Source organism: Nerophis ophidion, linkage group LG03 (assembly GCF_033978795.1).
Source record: "Nerophis ophidion isolate RoL-2023_Sa linkage group LG03, RoL_Noph_v1.0, whole genome shotgun sequence".
Lineage (NCBI taxonomy): Eukaryota > Metazoa > Chordata > Actinopteri > Syngnathiformes > Syngnathidae > Nerophis > Nerophis ophidion.
The window spans coordinates 8463031-8488152 of NC_084613.1; the positions used below are offsets into that span (position 1 = coordinate 8463031).

A 25122-nucleotide genomic window follows, 5' to 3' on the forward strand; every position below is an offset into this window, starting at 1 on the left:
GCAAAAATCAACAGGAAGTTTGATATTTTCACTTCAATACAACAACTGCATTACTTTCACAATGCATTAGATTCTCAAAATAGTGGCTCCAAGGCGTCTTCTACCGCTTATCCGGCCGTGGGTCTCGGGGGCAGCAGCCAAAGACGGACCCGACTAACGCTGCTTGCAGCTTTAATTGCAATTTAGTCCTTAAATAAAATAGTGAACATACTAGATAAATTGTCTTTTAGTAGTAAGTAAACAAACAAAGACTCCTAATTAGTATGCAGTAACATATTGTGTCATTTATCATTCTTTTATGAGGGACAAACTGTAAAAAATGTTTATTAATCCACTTGTTCATTTACTGTTAATATCTTCTTAATTTCCCTTTCAATATGTCCTATTTACACTTCTGTTAAAATGTAATAATCACTTCTTCTTCTCTTCTCTGATACCTGACATTAGTTTTGGGATGATACCACACATTTAGGTATCGATCCGATACCAAGTAGATACAGGATCATAGGTTGGTCATATTCAAAGTCCTCGTGTGTCCAGGGACGTATATTTACTGATTTTATAAACATAATATGAATTTTTTAAAAAAGGAAAAAAAAGATTTTGTGACAATAAAAAATACAGATGTTCTAAAAATAGCTCAAATAGCAGCACTTACCAGTGAGCTGCCTCTATTTTTTAAATTGTATTTATTTACTAGCAAGCTGGTCTCGCTTTGCTCAACATTTTTAATTTTAAGAGAGACAAAACTCAAATAGAATTTGAAAATCCAAGAAAATATTTGAAAGACTTGGTCTTCACTTGTTTAAATAAATTCATTTATGATTTTACTTTGCTTCTTATAACTTTCAGAAAGACAATTTTAGAGAAAAAAATACAACCTTAAAATTATTTTAGGATTTTTAAACACATATACCTTTTTACCTTTTAAATTCCTTCCTCTTCTTTCTTGACAATTTAAATAGATTTTCAAGTGAATTTATTTTTTTTATTGTAAAAAATAATAAATACATTTTAATGTAATTAATTTTAGCTTCCGTTTTTTCGACGAAGAATATTCGTGAAATATTTCCTCAAACTTATTATGATAAAAATAAAATATTTTGGCAAATCTAGAAAATCTGTAGAATCAAATTTAAATCTTATTTCAAAGTGTTTTCAATTTCTTTTAAAATTTTCGTTCTGGAAAATCTAGAAGAAAGAATGATTTGTCTTTGTTAGAAATATAGCTTGGTCCAATTTGTTATATATTCTAACAAAGTACAGATTGGATTTTAACCAATTTAAAACATGTCATCAAAATTCTAAAATGAATCCTAATCAGGAAAAATGACTAATAATGTTCCATAAATTATTATTTTTAATTTTTTCAAAAAGATTCGAATTAGCTAGTTTTTCTCTTCATTTTTTTCGGTGTAATTTTGAATTTTAAAGAGTTGAAGTTGAAGATAAACTATGTTTCAAAATTTAATTTTCATGTTTTCTCCTCTTTTAAACCGTTCAATTAAGTGTTTTTTTCATCATTCATTCTATACAAAAAAAAACTTCGGTAAAAGGAAAAAAAATGTACTACGGAATGACAGACAGAAATACCCATTTTTATATATTTATTTATTAAAGGTAAATTGAGCAAATTGGCTATTTCTGGCAATTTATTTAAGTGTGTATCAAACTGGTAGCCCTTCGCATTAATCAGTACCCAAGAAGTAGCTCTTGGTTTCAAAAAGGTTGCTGACCCCTGGTCTAGTCCCTTACGTGAATGAAATAAATAATATTATTTGATATTTTACTTATAGTCTGAAAAATACGGTAGTATCGACTAGATACACTCTTGTACTTGGTATCATTACAGTGGATGTCAGGTGTAGATCCACCCATGGCGTTTGTTGACATTGTGATGGTGGTGAGCTTTTGTATCCTCCTGCGGTGTTTAGTGGAGCATGTTTAGATATTAGATATTAGATAAGTGTGGTTAAAGCTGAGAAAACAAAATATCTGTCAGACTTCATTTTAAATAGTGTCAACAAGCCACGTGTTCTTTTTAAATTTATTAGTTCTGTTCTTAACCTGAACCCAGCCACTTCACTGGAGATGACAAGTGAAACTTGTGAAAAATGTATCTCCTTTTTTTAACGACAAAGTTGCTTCTATTCGGGCAAATCTTTCTCCTTCTCCATTGAGTTTCAATGCGGGCAGTCGGTGCTCGGCTGTGTTTTGTCACTTTGACCCTGTGTACATGCCTGAGCTTACAGGGATAGTTGACAAACTAAAAAACCCTCGCCCTGTCCTGTAGACCCAGTCCCCCCTCGCTTTTTTTCGTCTTCCTCCAAACACGACGAGTTGAGTTTATACCAAAATGGATACATGGATGATACAGCAGAGGATTGGGAGAATGTCATGTGGTCAGATGAAACCAAAATATAACTTTTTGGTATAAACTCAACTGGTCGTGTTTGGAGGAAGAAGAATACTGAGTTACATCCCAAGAACACCACACCTACTGTGAAGCATGGTGGTGGTGCTAGCGGGGTGTATAAAATAGTCAGGATGTGTCACAGATACAAAAAGATTCTGGGTATGTGTTGTGTTGCGTTTATGTTGTGTTACTGGGAGGATGTTCTGCCGAAATGTGTTTGTCAATCTTGTATTGTGTGGCTTCACAGTGTGGCGCATATTACTAAGAGTGTTAAAATTGTTTATATCACAACCATTAGTGTACTCTGCGTCACCCAGTATGCCCTGCAGTCGTGTGCGTGTTGCTTCTGAAGCCACACACAACATGATGCTGGACTGACAATCAGATCGTACATGTTGTAGAAGGCGACAAAGCCAAAGGCTTCATAGCACGCCCTAATACTTATTATCTGGGTGACTGCCGGCAGTCATTCTAGAGAATATTAGCGTCTCCTATTGTCTTCTTCGCTTTATGACACGGGTCTTAAATGGCTCTTTGAATGGCAAATACCGATCCCAGGACCATGTATATCAAATATTTCCGGATGGTTCAACCGCCACCCGCCCGAATCTAATTAAAATCTATTTTTTCGTCATGTCACCCGCCCGACCCGCGGTTTATCCGCAGATGAGACCGCAAACCGCGCATCTCCAGTTCCAGCTGGTGGTGCCCAAGACCAGACTTAAGACCAGGGGAGACCGGCCCTAAGCTCTGGAACACTCTGCCCCTCCATGTTCAAACTGCTTCCACAGTGGAGTCTTTTAAGTCTCGTCTTAAGACCCACTTTTATTCTTTGGCTTTTAACACTGCGTGAGTTGTGTGGTCATCTGTGTTTTTTTATACACTTTGATTTCTATCTTACCGTTTTAATTGATCTGCGATGAGGTGGCGACTTGTCCAGGGTGTACCCCGCCTTCCGCCCGATTGTAGCTGAGATAGGCGCCAGCGGCCCCCGCGACCCCAAAAGGGAATAAGCGGTAGAAAATGGATGGATGTTTTAATTGGTTTTACCCTTTAAAATAGTTTTTAATCATATTTATTTTTTATATTTATTTATTTTTTGTTTTTATTCAGTCATTGGTGGAGCATAATATTGTTTTTTAATATTGTTTTTAACATGGCTGTGCAGCAGTTTGGAAACGTTCTTGTTGTTTAAACGTGCTATATAAATAAAGTGGATTGGATTGGGAAGCTTTTAGCCTTTAGCCACACAAACACAAGGTGATTCCTTGTTTAAAATTCACAGAGGTGAAACTTTACTATGGACCAGAGCGGACATTGATCTTGACTACATGTCGACCGGCATGTTTCGGTGAGAAAATTGTGGTTAAAAAGTCGCCTCTTACCGGATATCAGCTGAGCTTCTGGGCTCCCGTCGATTTCCCCGAGATACTGCGCCACAACACCCGGCCGTGGACGTACACTTCCGACTATCAGGTTGTCAGGTTTTCCCCTGACAGTTTGTCTATGTTTTAGTTTTTTCCTCTGCATTTGTCTGTTTCCTCTGTGTTTAGTATCTCCTGTCTAGTGCTCTTATTTTTGTCAGCTTCCTGTCTTGTTCCCTGAGTGCTGTGTTCCTCCTCAGCTGAGTCTGGCCACACCTGCTGCCAATCAGCCCGCTCCTATTTGTACCTGCTTTGTCTTGTGTCAGTTGCCAAATATCACTCTTGTCGTGTCGTTTTGTTACAGCTACTACCTGTCGTGCTACATTTTGTCCTGGTCGTCGTAGCGGTAAGCTGTTTCTGTTAGCATTAGTTATTTCCAGTTTTTTCTGTTTGCTATCCACTAGCTTCCATGCTAAGGTTCCTTTTAGTTTTCTAGCTTCCAGTGCTAGTGTTACACCCCTGTAGAGGAGTGGGGTATTGAACAGAAACACGGACACGATGCTTATTCATTCAGGTCCAGTCTGTAATGGCCGATTGAAAGAACGTGTCTCGCTCTACCAGGTAAGCCAGGCAAAAGTAGTCGAAACCCGATCAGTGACTAAAACAACTAGACATTTTTAAAACGCAGGTACTACAGAAAAACAACATAAATCCAGGAATTATTTTCCAAACTAACATTAGAATGTTTTTAACACAGATTACTATTTTTTTTTTCATTTCTCTTTTTAGACTCTTCCGCACCAGACAAAAGTAGTAGATAACAGATCACCTTATCACATCTTTTTGTCTTCATACCCTTTTTTAAAACTTTGTAAAGTAATTAGTTGTGATGTTCTTTATCCCTTTTTTTCTTACTTCTACCAGATACTATAATTAATTAAAGCTTTGTTTTTCTATAATGAAGTGAAGTATATTTATATAGCGATTTTTCTCTAGTGACTCAAAGCGCTTTACGTAGTAAAACCCAATATCTAATTTTTACATTTAAACCAGTGTGGGTGGCAGGTGGGTAAAGTGTCTTGCCCAAGGACACAACGGCAGTGACTAGGATGGCGGAAGCGGGGATCGAACCTGCAACCCTCAAGTTGCTGACACAGCCGCTCTACCAACCGAGCTATACCGCCCCCCTAATGAATTAAAGCTTTGTTATTCTTCCTTCCTGTTTACTGTCTGCATGTTCACATTTACAGCAATTTTACAACTACTACACTAGCTCCCTTAGTTTGTTATTCCGCCCGCGTGCGTGCTTTTCGTTAGTTCTTGTTTAGTTTTAATTAAATCCATCCATCCATCCATTTTCTACCGCTTATTCCCTTTCGGGGTCGCGGGGGGTGCTGGCGCCTATCTCAGCTACAATCGGGCGGAAGGCAGGGTACACCCTGGACAAGTCGCCACCTCATCGCAGGGCCTTTAATTAAATCATGTTTTCATATTCTACGCCGGCCTCCGTCTCCACATCTTGGGGGTTCGTCAACAACAAAATACCCCTGACAGAATGAGCCAGCAACTGAGACAAGACAAAGCAGGTAAAAACAGGAGCAGGCTGATTGGCAACAGGTGTGGCCAGGTGCCAATCAGCCTCATCGTCTGCGAATTCCGGCTTTTCTCCAGTTGCGAACTTTATCGTGGATGTTCTCTACTAAATCCTTTCGGCAAAAATATGGCAATATCGCGAAATGATCAAGTATGACACATAGAATTGGACCTGCTATCCCCGTTTTGAATAAGAAAATCTCCTTTCAGTAGGCCTCGGACGGATGGTTTGCGTTCGCATAGGAAGTCCGATATCCGTCTGTAGAGTTCTGTGAAAACCACGTGAATAGTCCTTAGGATCCCTTGCCCCCGTGGTTAAAAGTCCTTCTTTGTCTCCCGCCAGGGAAGTCTGGAGGTCTTCACAGGCCTGGGCCTCATCCTGGGGCCGCCGGTCGGAGGCTGGTTCTACCAGTCCTTCGGCTACGAGGTCCCCTTCATGGTGCTGGGCTGTTTCCTGTTGGCCATGGTGCCCCTCAACATCTACATCCTGCCCTCCATTGGTACCACACCCCAGCTCCTTTGGGCTTTCTTTGATTTGTTAACCTTGGGTTTTTGTGCACAGACGCCGTTTCCTCAAAGGCTTCCTTCTTCCGGCTCCTCAAAAACGTCAAAATTGTCCTGCTGTGCTACGTCATCTTCACGCTGAGCTCGGGTCTGGGCTTCCTGGACGCCACCTTGTCGCTGTACGCCGTAGACCAGGTGAGGCGCCTCTCCGATCCTCATGTGCCATACCACCCATTTTCTTTCCGATCCGAGTGTCGTCGTGGCTTGTGCAGCCCTTTGAGACACTTGTGATTAATTACTATATAAATAAACTTAGATTGATTGACACCAAGTCAAATTCAGGCTGGTATCGACACTGATACTTTGTGCAAATATGTGCCTCTCCATTCGTCACGTGCGATACCACCAATTTTCTTTCAGATCCGAGTGTCGTCGTGGCTTGTGCAGCCCTTTGAGACACTTGTGATTAATTACTATGTAAATAAACTTAAGCTTGATTGACACCAAGTCAAATTCAGGCTGGTATCGGTGATACCGATCTGATACTTTTTGCAAATATGTGCCTCTCCGTTTGTCATGTGCGATACCACCGTTTTTTCCCGATCCGAGTGTTGTTGTGGCTTGTGCAGCCCTTTGAGACACTTGTGATTAATTACTATATAAATAAACTTAAGACTGATTGATACCAAGTCAAATTCAGGCTGGTATCGGTAACACCGACCTGATACTTTGTGCAAAAATGTGCCTCTGTGTTTGTCATGTGCGATACCACCGATTTTCTTTCCGATCCGAGTGTCGTCGTGGCTTGTGCAGCCCTTTGAGACACTTGTGATTAATTACTATATATAAACTTAGATTGATTGACACCAAGTCAAATTCAGGCTGGTATCGGTAATACCGATCGGATAGTTTGTGCAAAAAATGTGCCTGTCCGTTCGTCATGTGCGATACCACCGATTTTCTTTCCGATCCGAGTGTCGTCGTGGCTTGTGCAGCCCTTTGAGACACTTGTGATTAATTACTATATAAATAAACTTAACACTGATTGATACCAAGTCAAATTGAGGCTGGTATCGGCGATACCGATCTGATTCTTTGTGCAAAAATGTGCCTCTCCGTTCCTCATGTGCGATACCACCGATTTTCCTTCCGATCCGAGTGTCGTCGTGGCTTGTGCAGCCCTTTGAGACACTTGTTTAATTACTATATTAATAAACTTAGATTGATTGATACCAAGTCAAATTCAGGTTAGTATCGGCGATACCGATCTGATACTTTTTGCAAATATGTGCCTCTCCGTTTGTCATGTGCGATACCACCGATTTTCTGTCCGATCCGAGTGTCGTCGTGGCTTGTGCAGCCCTTTGAGACACTTGTGATTAATTACTATATAAATAAACTTAATATTGATTGATACCAAGTCAAATTCAGGCTGGTATCGACGATGCCGATCTGATACTTTGTGCAAAAATTTGCCTCTGTGTTTGTCATGTGCGATACCACCGATCTTCTTTCCGATCCGAGTGTCGTCGTGGCTTGTGCAGCCCTTTGAGACACTTGTGATTAATTACTATATAAATAAACTTAATATTGATTGATACCAAGTCAAATTCAGGCTGGTATCGGTAATACCGACCTAATACTTTGTGCAATAAATGTGCCTCTCCGTTCGTCATGTGCGATACCACCGATTTTCTTTCCGATCCGAGTGTCGTCGTGGCTTGTGCAGCCCTTTGAGACACATGTGATTAATTACTATATAAATAAACTTAACACTGATTGATACCAAGTCAAATTGAGGCTGGTATCGGCGATACCGATCTGATTCTTTGTGCAAAAATGTGCCTCTCCGTTCCTCATGTGCGATACCACCGATTTTCCTTCCGATCCGAGTGTCGTCGTGGCTTGTGCAGCCCTTTGAGACACTTGTTTAATTACTATATTAATAAACTTAGATTGATTGATACCAAGTCAAATTCAGGTTAGTATCGGCGATACCGATCTGATACTTTGTGCAAATATGTGCCTCCCCGTTCCTCATGTGCGATACCACCCATTTTTTGTCCGATCTGAGTGTCGTCGTGGCTTGTGCAGCCCTTTGAGACACTTGTGATTAATTACTATATAAATAAACTTAGATTGATGGACACAAAGTCAATCAATCAATGTTTATTTATATAGTAATTAATCACAAATGTCTCAAAGGACTGCACAAATCATTACGACTACAACATCCTCGGAAGAACCCACAAAAGGGCAAGGAAAACTCACACCCAGTGGGCAGGGAGAATTCACATTCAGTGGGACGCCAGCGACAATGCTGACTATGAGAAACCTTGGAGAGGACCTCAGATGTGGGCAACCCCCCCCCTCTAGGGGACCGAAAGCAATGGATGTCGAGCGGCTCTAACATGATACTGTCAAATTCAGGCTTGTATCAACGATGCTGATCTGATACTTTGTGCAAAAATGTGCCTTTCCGTTCGTCATGTGCAATACCACCGATTTTCTTTCCGATCCGAATGTTGTCCTGGCTTGTGCAGCCCTTTGAGACACTGGTGATTAATTACTATATAAATGAACTTAGATTGATTGATGCTAAGTCAAATTCAGGCTGGTATCGACAATACCAATCTGATACTTTGTGCAAATATGTGCCTTTCCGTTCGTCATGTGCGATACCACCCATTTTCTTTCCGATCTGAGTGTCGTCGTGGCTTGTGCAGCCCTTTGAGATTAATTACTATATAAATAAACTTAGATTGATTGACACCAAGTCAAATTCAGGCTGGTATCGGCGATACCGATCTGATACTTTGTGCAAATATGTGCCTCTCCGTTCGTCAAGTGCGATACCACCGATTTTCTTTCCGATCCGAGTGTCGGTGTGGCTTGTGCAGCCCTTTGAGACACTTGTGATTAATTACTATATAAATAAACTTAACACTGATTGATACCAAGTCAAATTGAGGCTGGTATCGGCGACTCTGATCTGATACTTTGTGCAAAAATTTGTCTCTCCGTTTGTCATGTGCGATACCACTGATTTTCTTTCCGATCCGAGTGTCGTCGTGGCTTGTGCAGCCCTTTGAGACACTTGTGATTAATTACTATATAAATAAACTTAGATTGATGGACACCAAGTCAAATTCAGGCTGGTATCGACGATGCCGATCTGATACTTTGTGCAAATATGTGCCTCTCCGTTCGTCATGTGCGATACCACCGATTTTCTTTCCGATCCGAGTGTCGTCGTGGCTTGTGCAGCCCTTTGAGACACTTGTGATTAATTACTATATAAATAAACTTAGATTGATGGACACCAAGTCAAATTCAGGCTGGTATCGACGATGCCGATCTGATACTTTGTGCAAATATGTGCCTGTCCGTTCGTCATGTGCGATACCACCGATTTTCTTTCCGATCCGAGTGTCGTCGTGGCTTGTGCAGCCCTTTGAGACACTTGTGATTAATTACTATATAAATAAACTTAGATTGATTGACACCAAGTCAAATACAGGCTGGTATCGGTGATACCGATCTGATACTTTGTGCAAATATGTGCCTCTCCGTTCGTCATGTGCGATACCAGCGATTTTCTTTCCGATCCGAGTGTCGTCGTGGCTTGTGCAGCCCTTTGAGACACTTGTGATTAATTACTATATAAATAAACTTAATATTGATTGATACCAAGTCAAATTCAGGCTGGTATCGGTAACACCGACCTGATACTTTGTGCAAAAATGTGCCTCTGTGTTTGTCATGTGCGATACCACCGATTTTCTTTCCGATCCGAGTGTCGTCGTGGCTTGTGCAGCCCTTTGAGACACTTGTGATTAATTACTATATATAAACTTAGATTGATTGACACCAAGTCAAATTCAGGCTGGTATCGGTAATACCGATCGGATAGTTTGTGCAAAAAATGTGCCTGTCCGTTCGTCATGTGCGATACCACCGATTTTCTTTCCGATCCGAGTGTTGTCCTGGCTTGTGCAGCCCTTTGAGACACTTGTGATTAATTACTATATAAATAAACTTAACACTGATTGATACCAAGTCAAATCCAGGCTTGTATCGACGATGCCGATCTGATACTTTGTGCAAATATGTGCCTCTCCGTTCGTCATGTGCGATACCAGCGATTTTCTTTCCGATCCGAGTGTCGTTGTGGCTTGTGCAGCCCTTTGAGACACTTGTGATTAATTACTATATAAATAAACTTAACACTGATTGATACCAAGTCAAATACAGGCTGGTATGGACGATACCGATCTGATACTTTGTGCAAATATGTGCCTCTCCGTTCGTCATGTGCGATACCACCGATTTTCTTTCCGATCCGAGTGTCGTCGTGGCTTGTGCAGCCCTTTGAGACACTTGTGATTAATTATTATATGAATAAACTTAGATTGATTGACACCAAGTCAAATTCAGGCTGGTATCGGCGATACCGATCTGATAATTTGTGCAAATATGTGCCTGTCCGTTGGTCATGTGCGATACCACCGATTTTCTTTCCGATCCGAGTGTCGTTGTGGCTTGTGCAGCCCTTTGAGATACTTGTGGTAAGGACTATACAAATAAACTTAACACTGATTGATACCAAGTCAAATACAGGCTGGTATGGACGATACCGATCTGATACTTTGTGCAAAAATTTGTCTCTCCGTTTGTCATGTGCGATACCACCGATTTTCTTTCCGATCCGAGTGTCGTCGTGGCTTGTGCAGCCCTTTGAGACACTTGTGATTAATTACTTTATAAATAAACTTAAGATTGATTGACACCGAGTCAAATTCAGGCTGGTATCGGTAATACCGATCTGATACTTTGTGCAAAAATTTGTCTCTCCGTTTGTCATGTGCGATACCACTGATTTTCTTTCCGATCCGAGTGTCGTCGTGGCTTGTGCAGCCCTTTGAGACACTTGTGATTAATTACTATATATATAAACTTAGATTGATGGACACCAAGTCAAATTCAGGCTGGTATCGGTGATACCGATCTGATACTTTGTGCAAATATGTGCCTCTCCGTTCGTCATGTGCGATACCACCGATTTTCTTTCCGATCCGAGTGTCGTCGTGGCTTGTGCAGCCCTTTGAGACACTTGTGATTAATTACTATGTAAATAAACTTAACACTGATTGATACCAAGTCAAATTCAGGCTGGTATCGGCGATACGAATCTGATACTTTGTGCAAATATGTGCCTCTCCGTTCGTCAGGTGCGATACCACCGATTTTCTTTCCAATACAAGTGTCGTCGTGGCTTGTGCAGCCCTTTGAGACACTTGTGATTAAGGGCTACATAAATAAACTTAATATTGATTGATACCAAGTCAAATTCAGGCTCGTATCGGCGATGCTGATCTGTTACTTTGTGCAAAAATTTGCCTCTGTGTTTGTCATGTGCGATACCACCGATTTTCTTTCCGATCCTAGTGTCGTTGAGGCTTGTGCAGCCCTTTTAGACACTTGTGATTAATTACTATATATAAACTTAGACTAATTAACACCAAGTCAAATTCAGGCTCGTATCCACGATACGGATCTGATACTTTGTGCAAATATGTGCCTTTCCGTTCCTCATGTGCGATACCACCGATTTTCTTTCCGATCCGAGTGTCGTCGTGGCTTGTGCAGCCCTTTGAGACACTTGTGATTAATTACTATATATATAAACTTAGATTGATTGACACCAAGTCAAATTCAGGCTGGTATCGGCGATACTGATCTGATACTTTCTGCAAATATGTGCCTCTCCGTTGGTCATGTGCGATACCACCGATTTTCTTTCCGATCCGAGTGTCGTCATGGCTTGTGCAGCCCTTTGAGACACTTGTGATTAATTACTATATTAATAAACTTAGATTGATTGATACCAAGTCAAATTCAGGTTAGTATCGGCGATACCGATCTGATACTTTGTGCAAATATGTGCCTCTCCGTTCGTCATGTGCGATACCACCCATTTTCTTTCCGATTTGAGTGTCGTCGTGGCTTGTGCAGCCCTTTGAGACACTTGTGGTAAGGACTATACAAATAAACTTAACACTGATTGATACCAAGTCAAATACAGGCTGGTATCGACAATACCAATCTGATACTTTGTGCAAATGTGCGCCTCTCCGTTGGTCATGTGCGATACCACCGATTTTCTTTCCGATCCGAGTGTCGTCGTGGCTTGTGCAGCCCTTTGAGACACTTGTGGTAAGGACTATACAAATAAACTTAACACTGATTGATACCAAGTCAAATACAGGCTGGTATGGACGATACCGATCTGATACTTTGTGCAAATGTGCGCCTCTCCGTTCCTCATGTGCGATACCATCGATTTTCTTTCTGATCCGAGTGTCGTTGTGGCTTGTGCAGCCCTTTGAGACACTTGTGATTAATTATTATATGAATAAACTTAGATTGATTGACACCAAGTCAAATTCAGGCTGGTATCGGCGATACCGATCTGATAATTTGTGCAAATATGTGCCTGTCCGTTGGTCATGTGCGATACCACCGATTTTCTTTCCGATCCGAGTGTCGTCGTGGCTTGTGCAGCCCTTTGAGACACTTGTGATTAATTATTATATGAATAAACTTAGATTGATTGACACCAAGTCAAATTCAGGCTGGTATCGGCGATACCGATCTGATAATTTGTGCAAATATGTGCCTGTCCGTTGGTCATGTGCGATACCACCGATTTTCTTTCCGATCCGAGTGTCGTTGTGGCTTGTGCAGCCCTTTGAGATACTTGTGGTAAGGACTATACAAATAAACTTAACACTGATTGATACCAAGTCAAATACAGGCTGGTATGGACGATACCGATCTGATACTTTGTGCAAAAATTTGTCTCTCCGTTTGTCATGTGCGATACCACTGATTTTCTTTCCGATCCGAGTGTCGTCGTGGCTTGTGCAGCCCTTTGAGACACTTGTGATTAATTACTTTATAAATAAACTTAAGATTGATTGACACCGAGTCAAATTCAGGCTGGTATCGGTGATACCGATCTGATACTTTGTGCAAAAATTTGTCTCTCCGTTTGTCATGTGCGATACCACTGATTTTCTTTCCGATCCGAGTGTCGTCGTGGCTTGTGCAGCCCTTTGAGACACTTGTGATTAATTACTATATATATAAACTTAGATTGATGGACACCAAGTCAAATTCAGGCTGGTATCGGTGATACCGATCTGATACTTTGTGCAAATATGTGCCTCTCCGTTCGTCATGTGCGATACCACCGATTTTCTTTCCGATCCGAGTGTCGTCGTGGCTTGTGCAGCCCTTTGAGACACTTGTGATTAATTACTATGTAAATAAACTTAACACTGATTGATACCAAGTCAAATTCAGGCTGGTATCGGCGATACGAATCTGATACTTTGTGCAAATATGTGCCTCTCCGTTCGTCAGGTGCGATACCACCGATTTTCTTTCCGATACAAGTGTCGTCGTGGCTTGTGCAGCCCTTTGAGACACTTGTGATTAAGGGCTACATAAATAAACTTAATATTGATTGATACCAAGTCAAATTCAGGCTCGTATCGGCGATGCTGATCTGTTACTTTGTGCAAAAATTTGCCTCTGTGTTTGTCATGTGCGATACCACCGATTTTCTTTCCGATCCTAGTGTCGTTGAGGCTTGTGCAGCCCTTTTAGACACTTGTGATTAATTACTATATATAAACTTAGACTAATTAACACCAAGTCAAATTCAGGCTCGTATCCACGATACGGATCTGATACTTTGTGCAAATATGTGCCTTTCCGTTCCTCATGTGCGATACCACCGATTTTCTTTCCGATCCGAGTGTCGTCGTGGCTTGTGCAGCCCTTTGAGACACTTGTGATTAATTACTATATATATAAACTTAGATTGATTGACACCAAGTCAAATTCAGGCTGGTATCGGCGATACTGATCTGATACTTTCTGCAAATATGTGCCTCTCCGTTGGTCATGTGCGATACCACCGATTTTCTTTCCGATCCGAGTGTCGTCATGGCTTGTGCAGCCCTTTGAGACACTTGTGATTAATTACTATATTAATAAACTTAGATTGATTGATACCAAGTCAAATTCAGGTTAGTATCGGCGATACCGATCTGATACTTTGTGCAAATATGTGCCTCTCCGTTCGTCATGTGCGATACCACCCATTTTCTTTCCGATTTGAGTGTCGTCGTGGCTTGTGCAGCCCTTTGAGACACTTGTGGTAAGGACTATACAAATAAACTTAACACTGATTGATACCAAGTCAAATACAGGCTGGTATGGACGATACCGATCTGATACTTTGTGCAAATGTGCGCCTCTCCGTTCCTCATGTGCGATACCATCGATTTTCTTTCTGATCCGAGTGTCGTTGTGGCTTGTGCAGCCCTTTGAGACACTTGTGATTAATTATTATATGAATAAACTTAGATTGATTGACACCAAGTCAAATTCAGGCTGGTATCGGCGATACCGATCTGATAATTTGTGCAAATATGTGCCTGTCCGTTGGTCATGTGCGATACCACCGATTTTCTTTCCGATCCGAGTGTCGTTGTGGCTTGTGCAGCCCTTTGAGACACTTGTGATTAATTACTATATAAATAAACATAAGACTGATTGATACCAAGTCAAATTCAGGCTTGTATCGGCGATACCGATCTGATACTTTGTGCAAATATGTGCCTCTCTGTTGGTCATGTGCGATACTACCGATTTTATTTCCGATCCGAGTGTCGTCGTGGCTTGTGCAGCCCTTTGAGACACTTGTGATTAATTACTATATATATAAACTTAGATTGATTGACACCAAGTCAAATTCAGGCTGGTATCGGTAATACCGATCGGATACTTTGTGCAAATATGTGCCTCTCCGTTCGTCAAGTGCGATACCACCCATTTTCTTTCCGATCCGAGTGTCGTCGTGGCTTGTGCAGCCCTTTGAGACACAGAACTTTCCTCCAGAAGGTATTATCTCTGTCAATGTGATGCCAGATGAAATCAAAATGGAGCTGTTTGGAGAAAAGGTGAGGCCTTTAATCCCAGGAACACTATACCTACTGTCAAGCATGGTGGTGGTAGTATTATGCTCTGGGCCCCCTCATACTTTGCCTGTCCAGTATGTGGCCCTTAGTGGAAAACACCTGAACTAAAGTATCGATATTAGCGCACAAAGGTCTGGTATAGGCGGTATATCCATATGTCCGTATCATTGAGGTTTTGTGGTCTGTTTTCTCCTCCGACAGTTCCAACTGTCCGCCGGCTACGTGGGTCTCATCATGCTGGGTCTGTCCTTCCCGTACTCGCTGGGCTCGCCGCTCTTCGGCTTCGTCACGGACAAACACCCCGTGAGTGACGGAGCAGCCGCCACTTTTTCAGAGCGGCAGAATCAATCCTCCGGTTTGTGCGCCTCAGGGGTCCAGGAGCTGGTTCATGGTGGCGGGAGGCCTCGCCACGGCCTTGGGGTTCCTGTTGCTGGGACCCGTCCCTTTCCTCAACATTCCAAAGTGAGTACCACTTCCAAGTCCTTTCCAAATGATGAGAACCGGGTGTCCTAATCACTTGGCCCGGTGTATCAAATCAAGCACTTTAGGCATGGAGACTGTTTCTACAAACACTCTCAGTGATTTCCAGCGTGGAACTGTCACAGGATGCCACCAGTGCAACAAATCCAGTTGTGAAATTTCCTCGCTGCTAAATATTCCAACGTCAACTTTATTAAAAGAAAAGTGAAGAGTTTTGGGAACAACAGCAACCAAGTGGTAGGCCACGTAAACTGACAAGAGAAGTCGGCATAGTGTAAAGACTGTCTGCACAGTCAGTTGCTACAGAGCTCAAAAATTCCAATTAGCCCACGTACAGTACGCAGAGAGCTTCACGGAATGGGTTTCCATGGCCGGGCAGCTGCATCTAAGCCATACATCACCAAGTCCAATCCAAAGCGTGGGATGCAGTGGTGTAAAGCACTTTTCTGGAGTGATGAATCACGCTTTTCCATCTGGCAATCTGATGGACCAGTCTGGGTTTGGAACGCTACATTTTGGACCGAGTGTGAAATTTGGTGGAGGAGGAATTATGGTCTGCGATGAGTTGGCGACTGGTCCAGGGTGTACCCCGCCTCCCGCCTGATTGTAGCTGAGATAGGCACCCGCGACTCCAAAGGGAATAAGCAATAGAAAATGGATGGAATTATGGTGTGGGCTTGGCCCCTTAGTTCCAGTGAAAGGAACTTTCAATGCTCCAGGATACCAAAACATTATGGACAATTCCATGCCCCCAACCTTGTGGGAACAGTTTGGACCAGTGCACAAAGCAAGGTCCATAAAAACATGGGTGACAAGAGTCTGGTGTAGGATGAACTTGACTGGCCTGCACAGAGTCCTGACCTGAACACCTTTTGGATGAATTAGAAGGGAGACTGAGAGCCAGGACTTCTCCACCAACATCAGTGTGGGAGCTCATCAATGCGCTTTTGGAAGACTGGTGGGAAATTCCCTATAAACAAACACACTCCGCAACCTTGTGGACAGCCTTTCCAGAAGAGTTGAAGCTGTAAAAGGTGCAAAAGGTCATATTGAACCCTATGGGTTAGGAATGGGATGGCACTTCGAGTTCATATGCGAGTCTAGGCAGGTGGGCAAATACTTCTGTCCCGTTTGTTGAGTTAATCATAGTAGTATCGACCAGAAACGCTCCTGTACTTGGTATCATTACAGTGGATGTCAGGTATAGATCCAAACATGGTGTTTGTTTACATTAAGACGGCGGTGAGCTATTGTATCCTCCTTACGGTGTGTAGTGAAGCATGTTTAGATATTCCTCATTCTCCAGTGATAATGGTACTTGTAAGAAACGAGACAAGGATTAGTGATTTAGAAGTAGTTAAAACAATGTGGATGGACGTTAGCCATGTTTTAAAGCACCTATTCCCGAGGGTGTATAAGTGTTATAACGTCACTTTTATCTTTACTTTTGACGCCGAAATGCGTCCGTTCTCCCTTTTGTGTCTGCTTGTAAGTACTCTGTGTGCGTGCGCTGCCGAACATGCTCCTCTGCCCGTGACGTGACGAAAAAAAAAACTTTTTAGAGGTGGTATAGTACGGAATATGATTCATTAGTATGGAGCTACTATACTAGTACTAGTATACCGTACTACACTAGTTTCTATTAAATCAGGGGTGTCCAAACTTTTTCCACAGAGGGCCGCTCATGGAACAATTTAAGCATAAGCATTTTGATATTTTTCATTCTCAAACTATAACAAAATATATGGATTTTTTTTTTTTTTTTTATCTTTAGGGCTCCTGGGGAGCAACAAGGGTCTCAGTCACTAAAATGTTGAAAATAAGTCAAATTATTATTATTATTTTTTATTTAATGATTACAGTAAATCTTTATATCAACTTGAGGTTGATATAAAGTAAAACAAATAAGGTTTTATGCCTTTTCTGTCAAAGACAACTTTGTTTTTTTATAGTAAAACTGAAATATGCAGTATTTAGATAGATAGATAGTACTTTATTGATTCCTTCAGGAGAGTTCCTTTTATTTAGCAAATAAAGCCCCTCAAAGATCAATAATGCAGAAACACCAATTTTAATTATTTCATATTTTTGAGTAATCACAGTGAAAAGTTAAATAAAATCCCACTAAATATATTTGAGATCCGAAAGGTTCCCCACTCATAAAGTGATGCATTTTTATTATAATTTTTTTGACTTTTAACACTTAAAGACCTACTGAAATGAGATTTTCTTATTTAAACGGGGATAGCAGGTCCATTCTATGTGTCATACTTGATCATTTCGCGATATTACCATATTTTTGCTGAAAGGATTTAGTAGAGAACATCGAGGATAAAGTTTGCAACTTTTGGCCGCTAATAAAAAAGCCTTGCCTGTACCGGAAGTAGCAGACGATGTGCGCTTGACGTCACCGGTTGTGGAGCTCCTCACATCCGCACATTGTTTACAATCATGGCCACCAGCAGCAAGAGCGATTCAGACCGAGAAAGCGACGATTTCCCCGTTAATTTGAGCGAGGGTGAAATATTCGTGGATGAGGAAAGTGAGAGTGAAGGACTAGAAAAAATAAAATAAAGACTGTCCAGTGGGAGCGATTCAGATGTTATTAGACACATTTACTAGGATCCATCCATTTTCTACCGCTTATTCCCTTTTGGGGTCGCGGGGGGCGCTGGCGCCTATCTCAGCTACAATCGGGTGGAAGGCGGGGTACACCCTGGACAAGTCGCCACCTCATCACAGGGCCAACACAGATAGACAGACAACATTCACACTCACATTCACACACTAGGGCCCATTTAGTGTTGCCAATCAAACTATCCCCAGGTGCATGTCTTTGGAAGTGGGAGGAAGCCGGAGTACCCGGAGGGAACCCACGCATTCACGGGGAGAACATGCAAACTCCACACAGAAAGATCCCGAGCCTGGATTTGAACCCAGGACTGCAAGACCTTCGTATTGTGAGGCAGACGCACTAACCCCTCTGCCACCGTGAAGCCCTAGGATAATTCTGGAAAATCCCTTATCTGCTTATTGTGTTACTAGTGTTTCAGTGAGATTATATGGTCGTACCATGAATTGATTAACGTGGACCCCGACTTAAACAAGTTGAAAAACGTATTCAGGTGTTACCATTTAATGGTCAATTGTACGGAATATGTACTGAACTGTGCAATCTACTAATAAAAGTCAATCAATCAAAAAAAAGTACCTGTTCAACCTGAAGGTCGGCCCCGCACCTTTCTTCAGCAACAGCCGACGGGTGGTGGCGATGCCCATCTCTGCCCTTCGCAAGGGACCCTCTTCGAAACACGATCTTTCGACATGATGGCTGCACTTTGTGTGTGTGTGGTCCAATCCAACCGTGTTCGCTTGACCGCTCCGTTCCATAGCAAAGCTTCACCGTCATCTTTCGGGAATGTGAACAATGAAACTTTGGCTGTGTTGCGAAAGGCGGCCGCAATACACCGCTTCCCACCTACAGCTTTCTTCTTTGACGTCTCTATTATTCATTGAACAAATTGGAAAAGATTCAGCAACACAGATGTCCAGAATACTGTGGAATTATGCAATGTAAACAGATGACTTATAGCTGGGAACAAAATGTCCCGCGCACACGTCATCATACCGCGACTTTTTAGCATGATATTTCCGCGCGAAAATTAAAATTGCAATCTAGTAAACTAAAAGGCCGTATTGGCATGTGTTGCGATGTTAATATTTCATCATTGATATATAAACTATCAGACTGCGTGGTCGCTAGTAGTGGCTTTCAGTAGGCCTTTAGTAGGTTTCTTTTCTTTTTCTTCTATGTCCCACTCTCCCTTGTGGAGGGGGTCCGGTCCGATCCAGTGGCCATGTACTGCTTGCCTGTGTATCGGCTGGGGAACATCTCTGCGCTGCTGATCCGCCTCCGCTTGGGATGGTTTCCTGCTGGCTCCGCTGTGAACGGGACTCTCGCTGCTGTGTTGGATCCGCTTTGGACTGGACTCTCGCGACCATTATGGATTGAACTTTCACAGTATCATGTTAGACCCGCTCGACATCCATTGCTTTCCTCCTCTCCAAGGTTCTCATAGTCATCATTGTCACCGACGTCCCACTGGGTGTGAGTTTTTCCTTGCCCTTATGTGGGCCTACCGAGGATGTCGTAGTGGTTTGTGCAGCCCTTTGAGACACTAGTGATTTAGGGCTATATAAGTAAACATTGATTGATTGATTTAAATTTCAAGATCAACTTCCGATATATCCGTCGATTTTAAGTTTGAACTATTTTGTTTGTTTTATGCTCTTTTGTCAAAATGTTGATGTTTTTATACGGCTACCCCACAACATATGCCATATTTTTTCCACATAAAACATTTGAAAGTGATATTTTTTAAGTAATAATTTATTAGAACATAGATTTTGTCGTCCTTTTTTTTTTTGGAGCAATGAAAAAATGAGAAAATCAATCAATCAATGTTTATTTATATAGCCCCAAATCACAAATGTCTCAAAGGACTGCACAAATCATTACGACTACAACATCCTCGGAAGAACCCACAAAAGGGCAAGGAAAACTCACACCCAGTGGGCAGAGAGAATTCACATCCAGTGGGACGCCAGTGACAATGCTGACTACGAGAAACCTTGGAGAGGACCTCAGATGTGGGCAACCCCCCCTCTCTAGGGGACCGAAAGCAATGGATGTCGAGCGGGTCTAACATGATACTGTGAAAGTTCAATCCATAGTGGCTCCAACACAGCCGCGAGAGTTCAGTTCAAGCGAATCCAAGACAGCAGCGAGAGTCCCGTCCACAGGAAACCATCTCAAGCGGATCAGCAGTGTAGAGATGTCCCCAACCGATACAGGCGAGCGGTCCATCCTGGGTCTCGACTCTGGACAGCCAGTACTTCATCCATGGTCATCGGACCGGACCCCCTCCACAAGGGAGGGGGGGACATAGGAGAAAGAAAAGAAGCGGCAGATCAACTGGTCTAAAAAGGAGGTCTATTTAAAGGCTAGAGTATACAGATGAGTTTTAAGGTGAGACTTAAATGCTTCTACTGAGGTAGCATCTCGAACTGTTACCGGGAGGGCATTCCAGAGTACTGGAGCCCGAACGGAAAACGCTCTATAGCCCGCAGACTTATAAGGACAAAAGGGAAAAAAAACCTGCCTGCATGGCAGCTTTGTGTCAACATTGCCGCTTTTTCTCATTAAATTTCACCTCATTCCACTTTTTTTTTTTAAATGTTTATTTTTTTATTTTTGCAGTACTATCAATTTTGCAATTTTTGCGGGCCGCACTTTGGACACCCCTGTTAATTAAATGCTCGTTATGTCGGGAACCGTGCTGGGTTTTCTGGGATTCTGCTGGTGTTGTTATTATATCATGCGTCCAAATGCTGGCTTAACCTTGCATGAGGAGGGAATTTTTACAATTGCGTTAAGATGTGGAGCCAGATAAAAAAAAAACCTCCAGCTTGGCCTCCTAAGCACCTCCACAAAGGAAGTTTGTGTTTGCCAGGCAGGATCAAGCTCCAATCCACGCTGCTTGGCGGGATGGTCGGCAAGCGCCGAGGACTTTATTTTGCCGTGCTTGAAATCTGTGATGTTGACATACTTGCTGGGGTCACATGACTCGGGGGCGCTAACTTCCGTGCTAAATCCCGCCTCGCAGGCACCTGTGGCTGCTGGTCCTCATGCTGGGGATAATCGGGCTTTCCCTGGCTATGACCGCCATCCCCATCTTCCCGGAGGTCATCACCTGCGCATAGTGAGTGGGCCGCGCCAACCACCTGCAGGTGGACCACCTGCTTTAAAAAGGTTTGTCCTTTTCTCCCGCAGCGAAAACGGCTTCGAGGAGGGACTGAGCACTCTCGGAATGGTATCTGGAATGTTCGGTGCAGTTTGGTCCGCAGGGTGAGTCCGGTCATTTGTTTGGGGGGGCTTCATTTGGGACTATGGATTCTGGTTCAGGACGGGTGAGATACACCAAGCTAATGTGAAAAATTCAATTTGTTTTAAAAGACAACGTATATGTCGCCATCTGGTGGACAACAGTCTATTAAAGGAATCCATTTATATGACTCAATGCGAACAACCTTCCTTAGTCATGTTGCAAAAAAAAAATAAAACATTTTAAAAAATCAAACCAACACAAAATGCCAACAGACAAGGTCACACAAAATTTGTGGATATTATTTAAAAAAAAAAAAAAGGTCGATGCACCAAAACAACAATCTAAATTCCACCCATTTTACAAAGCATGATGGGAAAAATGCAAAACAATCGAACCAACACTAAATGCCAAGAGACATGGTGACAAAACACAATGTGACACAATTTGTGGATATTATTTAAAAAAAAAAACATCCATGCAACAAATAAAAATAACAATTACACCCATTTACAAACAACCTCCCTTAGTCATGGTGCAAATGAAAATAAATTAAAACACAAATCGAACATACACTAAATGCCAAAAGACATGGTCACAAAACACAATGTGACACAATTTGTGGATATTATTTAAAAGAAAAAACATCCATGCACCAAATAAAAATCCCAATCACACCCGTTACAAACAACCTTCCTTAGTCATGGTGCAAATGGAAAAAAATAAAAAATTCAAACCAACACAAAATGCCAACAGACATGGTCACACAAACCAATGTGTGGATATTATTTATATATAAAAAAAAAAAAAAAAAAAAAAAAAAAAAGGGCCATGCACCAAAACAACAATCTAAATTCCACCTATTTTACAAAGCATTATGGGAAAAATGCAAAACAATCGAACCAACACTAAATGCCAAGAGACATGGTCACAAAACACAAAGTGACACAATTTGTGGATATTATTTAAAAAAATACATCCATGCACCAAATAAAAATAATTAAACCCATTACAAACAACCTTCCTTAGTCATGGTGCAAATGGAAAAAAATAAAAAATTCTAACCAACACAAAATGCCAACAGACATGGTCACACAAAACAATGTGTGGATATTATTTATATAAAAAATAAATAAATAAATAAAAAAAGGTCCATGCACCAAAACAACAATCTAAATTCCACCTATTTTACAAAGCATTATGGGAAAAATGCAAAACACTATCTCCACACTTATCCATGTTTGGCGCAATTCAGCTGCTTGATTGCAGAACTTTGAGAAAGTTCTCATGGATGTATTTTTATGTCCCAGTGCAAACAACCTCCCTCAGTCATGGTGCAAATGAAAAAAAAAAAAAAAAAATCGAACCAACAAAAAATGCCGAGAGACATGGTCACAAAACACAATGTGACACAATTTGTGGATATTATTTAAAAGACAAAACATCCATGCACCAAATAAAAATCACAATTACACCCGTTACAAACAACCTTCCTTAGTCATGGTGCAAATGTAAAAAAATAAAAAAATTCAAACCAACACAAAATGCCAACAGACATGGTCACACAAAACAGTGTGTGGATATTATTTATATAAAAAAATAAAAAAAGGGCCATGCACCAAAACAACAATCTAAATTCCACCTATTTTACAAAGCATTATGGGAAAAATGCAAAATAATCGAACCAACACTAAATGCCAAGAGACATGGTCACAAAACACAAAGTGACACAATTTGTGGATATTATTTTAAAAAATACATCCATGCACCAAATAAAAATAACAATTACACCCATTACAAACAACCTTCCTTAGTCATGGTGCAAATGGAAAAAAATAAAAAATTCTAACCAACACAAAATGCCAACAGACATGGTCACACAAAACAATGTGTTGATATTATTTAAAAAACAAAAACAAAAACAAAAAGGCCATGCACCAAAACAACAATCTAAATTCCACCCATTTTACAAAGCATTATGGGAAAAATGCAAAACAATCGAACCAACACTAAATGCCAAGAGACATGGTCACAAAACACAAAGTGACACAATTTGTGGATATTATTTAAAAAAATACATCCATGCACCAAATAAAAATAACAATTACACCCATTACAAACAACCTTCCTTAGTCATGGTGCAAATGGAAACAAATAAAACAAATCTAACCAACACAAAAGGCCAACGGATATCGTCACAGAAAACACTTTGTGGAAATTATTTTAAAAAATTAATTAAATGTCCATGCATCAAAATAATCTAAATTACACCTATTACAAATCATGATGGGAAAAATGCTCTCCAAACTTATACATGTTTGGCGCACTTTGGCTGCTTGATTGCATAACTTTGAGGAGGTTGTCACGGATGTATTTATATGTCCCAGTGCAAACAACCTTCCTTCGTCATGGTGCAAATGAAAAAAAAAATCAAACCAACACAAAATACCAAGAGACATGGTCACAAAACACAATGTGACACAATTTGTGGAGATTATTTAAAAAAAAAAACATTCATGCACCATATAAAAATCATAATTACACCCATTAAAAACAACCTTCCTTAGTCATGGTGCAAATGAAAAATAAAAATCAAACCAACACAAAATACCAAGAGACATGGTCACAAAACACAATGTGACACAATTTGTGGAGATTATTTAAAAAAAAAAAACATTCATGCACCATATAAAATCACAATTACACCCATTACAAAGAACCTTCCTTAGTCATGGTGCATATTAAAAATAAAAATCAAACCAACACAAAATACCAAGAGACATGGTCACAAAACACAATGTGACACAATTTGTGGAGATTATTTAAAAAAAAAAAACATTCATGCACCATATAAAATCACAATTACACCCATTACAAAGAACCTTCCTTAGTCATGGTGCATATTAAAAATAAAAATCAAACCAACACAAAATACCAAGAGACATGGTCACAAAACACAATGTGACACAATTTGTGGAGATTATTTAAAAAAAAAACATTCATCCACCATATAAAAATCACAATTACACCCATTAAAAACAACCTTCCTTAGTCATGGTGCAAATGAAAAAAAAAAAAATAGTCAAACCACTACAAAATCCCCTCAGGCAGGAGACTATGGTCCATCCAGACCCACATCTCCCACCTCTTGAACAGTTTTTTACCGTTGGCCATCAGACACATGAACAATAACAAGATCTGATAACTCAGTTCCAGCTCATTTTTATGACCTATTCTGTGTTATGTGTTTTATCTTGCACAATTGTACCAAGAACAATTCCTAGTTTGTGAACCCATTCTCAAACAATGGCAATACAAATATTCTGATTCTGAACACAATATGACACAATGTGTGGATATTGTTAAAAAAAAAAACCGTCCAAGCACCATTAAAAAAATCCAAATGACACCCATTTAAATCCATTACAAAGCATGATGGGGAAAAATGCAAAAAACAATCCCTCCACACTTACCCATTTTTGGCGCACTTTAACGGCTTGATATTTCTCATTTGATTGCAATACTGTAAGGAGGTTGTCACATAGTTATTTGTCTGACCCAGTGCAAACAACCTTCCTTAGTCATGGTGCAAATGAAAAAAATAAAATCGAACCAACACAAAATGCCAACAGACATGATCACACAACACAATATGACACCATTTGTGAATATAATGAAAAAAAAAAAGTCCATGCTCCATATAAAAATCCTAATTATACCTATTTAAATCCATTACTAAGCATGATGGGAAAAAAGCAAAACACTATCTCCACACCGACCCATGTTTGGTGCACTTTATGCTTGATATTTCTGATTGATTGCAAAAC

At 40.9% G+C, this 25122-nt stretch overlaps 1 protein-coding gene across 1 annotated transcript in view; it reads left to right on the forward strand.

The window, feature by feature from the left end:
- The window catches only part of slc18b1 (solute carrier family 18 member B1), a 51854-nt gene that overhangs the window by 21080 nt on the left and 5652 nt on the right, over positions 1 to 25122 (forward strand). Inside the window, exons 6-11 of the mRNA XM_061894160.1 lie at positions 5717 to 5873; positions 5936 to 6072; positions 15132 to 15233; positions 15301 to 15392; positions 21077 to 21172; positions 21244 to 21318. Coding sequence (XP_061750144.1) covers positions 5717 to 5873; positions 5936 to 6072; positions 15132 to 15233; positions 15301 to 15392; positions 21077 to 21172; positions 21244 to 21318 — 659 coding nt within the window. The remainder of the gene's footprint in view (positions 1 to 5716; positions 5874 to 5935; positions 6073 to 15131; positions 15234 to 15300; positions 15393 to 21076; positions 21173 to 21243; positions 21319 to 25122) is intronic.